This window comes from Tetrao urogallus (genome assembly GCF_951394365.1).
Source record: "Tetrao urogallus genome assembly, chromosome: 5".
Lineage (NCBI taxonomy): Eukaryota > Metazoa > Chordata > Aves > Galliformes > Phasianidae > Tetrao > Tetrao urogallus.
This window is the reverse complement of record NC_136818.1, coordinates 16,371,012-16,377,011: the sequence shown is the minus strand read 5'-3', so window position 1 is coordinate 16,377,011 and position 6,000 is coordinate 16,371,012. Positions and strand designations below refer to the sequence as shown.

Sequence of the window (6,000 nt, the reverse complement as noted above, 5' to 3'; positions counted from 1 at the left end):
TTGCTGTGCAAATCCTTAAAAAAAAAAAAAAATGTATGTATATATGAAAAGAACATCAAGCAGTCAAGAACCTTGATAATGCTTCAGTTGAGCAATGTAATGTAAAGCAGCATCATATTAAAACAATTTTTGGGTCTTCTCAGTACAAAAATATTGATTACTGTGTATTTCTGCCCTAACCAGTGCCTTTCCTTCTCCACTTCCTTTTCCCTTCCTCTGTTTTAAAGGGCTTCATCTGTGGCTGGCCAATGGACGTTGGGCGATCCTGAATGCTGTCTGTGGGAGCTCTCTAGGCACAGCGGCTGCTGGGATGTTGCGACAGAACGGTGGAAGTAACAAACGTGGTTTGGGATTGGCCCGGCTGTCTACCTCCAACTTCTTCACCATCTCTAATTCGGGAAATTGGGGAATGGGGCGCAGCACCAAGAGCAGCTCTCTGAGCAGCATTAGCTCCAATTCTGACTGCTATGATAATTCTGTTGTGGACCCAGAATACATCATGCAGCTGGTGAATGATGTTAGAAAATTTGCAGATGTGCTACTCTACTTGAAGGAAGCCATTTGTTCAGAAGGTATGGCAGTTCTTAATCCTAAATTCTTAGGTTTCCTGAAACTCCCGTGCCTCTGCTCATATTTTATCTAGTTTTTGCTGTGGCTGTTATCCTCCCCTTTGCTTCTTCCTTTTATTCCCACCCCTGACCCCCCCTCCCCCGCATGATGATTATGGGAAACGGTAGCTGTTACTTTGGGATCCATGTTTCCTCATCAGAACGCTGTGCAACCTGCTTTCATAAGTGTAGTGCTCTGGAGCATGTAGTACTTAAAAGGACAAGGGAGAAGAGGCTGTTAGCAGGCTGTTAAGATTGCCACTATAAGTTAGCAGGGCCATCAACTGAGGAGTTTTTAACTGTTGAATGCTCCTGTAATTCCAAATAATTCTGTTGGCGATGTGCTTGTTTTCTAGACTGGTATGATTCTGATTTTTCTTTTGGTGCTTTTTTGGGAGGCTCATATGTTAGTAGCTTGAATTAGAGTTTTAGGATAGAGTGAAACTTTTCTCTGCAGTATTTCTCTACACAATAAGTAGTTACTCTTTTCTGCTGGCGGGTGGAATCTGCAAGTTTTGGGGGCTTTTCATTGTTGTTTTTTTTTTGTTTTTGCTTCCAAGGAGTGTTTCCTTTGCACCTTCAGATTTCTAAAGGGATAGTAGTTCATTTTTGATCATCAGCAAAAAAGTTCTTATCTAGCTTTTACAGAAATATCGCCGTGTTAATAGTTAAACTGACATCGAAAGCAGCTTTTAATAAACATCACAAATGCAAGGCATTAGCAGTTACTTCTGTGTTCCATGTTGCTTGCTTCTTTTTGCTGTTCCCCATGCCTTATTGTTGCCATGTCTGTTTTCTCTGAAATTGAAATTTGCTAATAAGCAAATTTATGTAGATCCTGAAGAGTAAGGTGATATTTTAAGGTCCTTACTCAGTTCAAAGGCAGTGAATTTACTAGTGCTCCCTTGTACAAGTGCAGTTTTTGTTACTTCCTGTGCTCAGGATTACCTTTTTATTTATAGATGATATTCCTGAAAAGGAATGAGAGGAATGATTACACTTAGTTCAGATCTTCCATTGATCCTTCTTGAGGAGAAGAAGGCTAGAAATGGTAGGATCCAGTGCTTTGTAAGCTTCAAAGGCTTGAGTCTGTATGCAGCTGAAACAGCGGTGCCAAAAAGTGTGAACAAATCTTACCAGGACAGTAACTTGATACCAACGATTGCTGCGTGTCAACAGTGTTTTTGCTGAGCAGGCAGGATGAACAGAGTTATTTGTGAGGTCAGGTGTCTAGTGCCTGCTGACACTGAAATAGGCATCCAGTAGGAAGGGTCTATCAAAATGCTGATATATTCCATCTGCTATGCAGTGCTTGTTAGGCAACGGTCAGTATAAAATTTGGGGCTTAGAAGATCCAAGAAACTAACAAGGAAGATAGGAGTTATTGTATTATGTCAGATTGTGGACATGAATTGTGAAACAACGTTATCCATTAAAAAGATTGTTAATTTATGAAGGAGAGGTGTTTCTTTTCCTCCATTGGACTTGCTGCTGGCTGGGAATGACCTCTTTGCAGCTGAATAGTTTGAATTTCATTAGTCCCTCGTACTTCAGAAATATTTATAGGCGTTTGTGCAAAATCTGACGAACGCACTCTGAGGTGGCATTTATATTTTACATGCAAAATTATGACTTGTAAGACTTGCAGCTTACTGACATTTTGGAATTATGGTTTATTTCAAGATGAAGTCAGTTACAGGGATGGAAAATTAGTTTCTTCCTTTTGGGACATCCTTAATTTAATGTGTAGATATAGTTTTTGTTCAACAGTAGAGCTTTGCTCTGAAGCTTATGAAATAAGAATCAAAAGTAAATAATGCTACTAACTACAGCAGACTTCTTACTTTGATATGCTTTTACTGTGTGCATCTTCAGTTAGTTTAGAAGTGGCAAACATTAAGTGATGCTGCAGGGTTGCATTAGCAAGCCCTGGTGTTTGTCTGGCTAGCATTCCTAGAACCTGGTGCAAGTTTTTCAGCTTCCAGCTAGTGTTTCCCCCAGTTAACTTTCACAGCTACTGTTAGTCATAGTATTGCTGCTTGGCAGATTTGCCTAAAAATTCCTTTGTAGTATGCTGTAAGCTCCCTCTGGAGCACGTGGCTCAGCTTGCTGCAGGCTGCTTGGGCCAGCACCAGCAGTTGGGCTGGCTCCCGTGGGCGCAGGCCTTGAATTCCATACTGTGCTTGGATCTCCGTGGTCCCTGCTTGCTGTGCCTGAGCTGCACTGGAAGTGTCTGGCAGTTATTCACTAATAGCTCACTTAGCATTCTCCTGACGTAGTGATATTATCTGGGGTGAAAAATTTAAGCTATTCTGGACTGTAATATGTACTCATGTCTTGACTAGATCATAAGTGCCTTTAGATATAGACTTGCACTGTGTTTTGCATGGTACTAATCAAGTTGATAAAAGACCTCAGCAACTTCTTCATATTATTTAAGGAGACAGTGTTAGCAGAAATTTCTCGCCTATGTTCTTGAAAGTTTCAGTGCCATTTCTCTGTGTATTACTTGTTTAATGTAATTTAACTTCTTACAGCATTTTTATTTTAGTAATACTGAATGAAATACGGATATTAGCTTTAAATGTAGAAATGTAGTGATGATTGCAAGAAAATAAACCTGAGATACGAGAAACTACTTCTCAATGACACCTGAAAACTAAGCAAAACAACACCCCTCTACCTCTGGGGGGAAAAAATAAACCCTCCCTCTGAATAGAATTGCCAGATTGATGTTTTTCAGCCCTTTGGACACGGGAGCTGCAGTTGCCTCTTGTGTTGAATGAAATACCATGTGTTCCATGCACTTGAGTTCAATTTCCTTTCTGAATCTAGGCATTGTACTTGTTGGTTGTAATGCTCTATTGTTAGCAATCTGTTTTGAGGCACAGGACCAAGGTACTTACCAACATCTTTGTTAAAGAAGAGCTCTGTTTTTTGTAGGTCAATGAATTCAGCACTGTTTCACAAAAAAAAAAAAAAATTCTGTCTGATGACAATCTGAACCTGTAGTGGTTGGACTGCACAAAATGACAGTGGATCAGTCTTTTGGCCTGGTCTTAACTTAGATTTCTAGATGAGTTCCAGATGAAGTTGTGTCGTATGGCTGATATTAGAGAGGATGATTATACTGTCACCATGTCTTTGTGCTTGTACTGAAAGGCCTGCTCATTTTCTAGTATTAGTACTTTCTGAGGTCAAAGATAATTGAAATGTATTGAGGAGACTTAAAATAAATCAGTCATCTTTCCTTTCTGGCAAGAATAAATGGAGAACAGTTCCTTTGGAATCCTGCCTGGCAGGCCAAACCTGAGAGTATATGCTGGATGGATGCCTACAAGACTCTATCTATTTTTGTCAGCTACAGTCTGTGCCACTCTTCAGATAGTTCATTTGAATTCTCAGTTTTACTGATGGCATTCTTGCTATCCCCCAAGCTTAGTTCTTGTTTCAGTGTATATCTAAAGTAGAAGCTGTTAAAATGTAATAGATTGAAAGCTAATGGGTTTCTGTTTGTGTTTTGAGTTCAGATAGTGGCTTTTCAGCTGCAGAGGGAGAGTGTGAGGAAAAGATCACTGCCTTCATCTGGCAGCCTGCTTTCAAACAGTAGGACATGCAATAAAGTACTGTCTAAAGGCTAGGCTATTTTTGATCTTTGGATGTAGTGACATGCAATGAGGAAAACGAAGCCTGGTAGAGAAAGTTGTAGGAATGGAATGGTTGTTTGCATCCTGCAGACCTGCTGAGGGCCTGGCAGCCTGACCACAGCACTGAAAATACTTCAGAATGTGATGTGTGTGGGAATGTCACAACCAAACCCTTTAAGATGGAGAAGGTTAAGTCTTGTACCAAAGCAGGGGTTTGTGACTGCAAGTAAGTACTGTTGAATTTCATAAGGTTGAGTGACTTCAGCATGCAGATTATGTTCCTTTGGCAGGGAGGAGATATGGAGTAATTAGTCCATACTGTCCAATCTCCTCTAAGTATGTCTATACCTCACAGAAGTAGCTTACATGCTTTCTATACAACTTCTTGGTTCAAACTATGCAGGACCTGCCTCTAACAAATGTTTGTTAGAAGTTCTGTTGGTTCAAATATAGTGTTGTTAGACGTGCAAAGTTAGGAGTCTACTTAAGAATAAGTATCTGTGCCTGAGATTGGTACCATTACAGTCTGTTTCATTACTGCCTGTAATAAATTCCACTACTGCCTTAAGCAAATGATGTCATTGTGTGGCCTTTGCTCGAATGAGAGTCATTTACTCGGGTTTAAAAGGATCACATAAAAGAATATTTAGGGCAAAGTCTGAGTTCCTAATTAAAATATTTTACTCACTCTTTCACTTTTGGACAGTAAATAGTAGCTTTGATTTGTATCAAGTCAGAGATGGGGGAAACGTTCCGGTTTTCCTCCTCTGAAGATAGTTAAGTACTGGTTTGGTGACATCTGCTATTTATTTTTTTAAGGAATTCAGCGTATGCTGTAAGGTCTGCCCTTGGGACTGTGGGAAATACTGCTGCATTTTGAATAGCTGTGAGGGTGATATTTGCATGTGGCCTGAAAGTGCTCGTATAATTATACTTTAATATATAATCTGTGACTATACTGCAGAATATATTTAGGTATTACTGTTTTCTTTATCACAAACTTTGAAGTAATCTTCAAAGTGTGATACTGTGTGCTTCATGTGGGTAATTCTGCATCCTTTTCATGAGCAAAAGCTTTGTTCCTCAAGTTCATCCTGTCTGTCTTCAACTAATGTAAATCAGAACTTATTATAAAATGGTAATGTACCCTTTTTTCCAGATACACTGGAAAACAGAATAGCAAGTCAAAGCCCTTGCTTTTCATCACAAGTCTGTCTTTGAGGATCAGATTTTGCTGTCTGGTGTCTTAGAGTTCAGTGAGTGTTTTTGAAATTGTAGCAGAAGTGAAAATACAGGTGAAGCTCGATGGCCTGGTCAGGAGCATTTGAATCCTCTTTACAGTAGCATTGATGCTTTCAAAAGGACCAGGAATGCTGCTTAACTTGAAACCTGTCAGGTGCTGGTTCTTGAAGGACAGATGTGCAGCCCAGTGGGACACCTGTAAAGGTGTGTTGGGTTAAAGAGTTTCCTCATAGCAAGTCTCCAGTAATTTCAAAACCACTGTGGAGATTGGTATTGCTACCTTAAAAGCTAGAAGTTGTCTGCTGAATATAGAGCCTGGGGGTTAAAGACGAGCAACTCTTCGCTTCTTCCGGGCTTGTGACAATGTGTGCTTTTACTAACTTTGCTTTAGTTTTTAGTCAAACGAAGAATATGAACACATTTAGTTCTTGATTTTTATTTCCTTATTGTCTTCTAATATAGAACTTTGAAGTCCTCTGCAGCAAAGTTCTGAAGTGGTTTCT

The 6,000-nt window shown here is 39.8% G+C and overlaps 1 protein-coding gene across 1 annotated transcript in view; it reads left to right on the top strand.

Moving 5' to 3' along the window:
* Positions 1 to 301: 301 nt before the first annotated feature.
* The window catches only part of ARHGAP29 (Rho GTPase activating protein 29), a gene marked incomplete at its 3' end in the record, with an annotated part of 46,830 nt that continues 41,131 nt past the window's right edge, over positions 302 to 6,000 (top strand). The window contains exon 1 of the mRNA XM_079535454.1: positions 302 to 572. Within this exon, the coding sequence (XP_079391580.1) occupies positions 311 to 572 (262 nt within the window). The 5' untranslated portion in view covers positions 302 to 310. The remainder of the gene's footprint in view (positions 573 to 6,000) is intronic.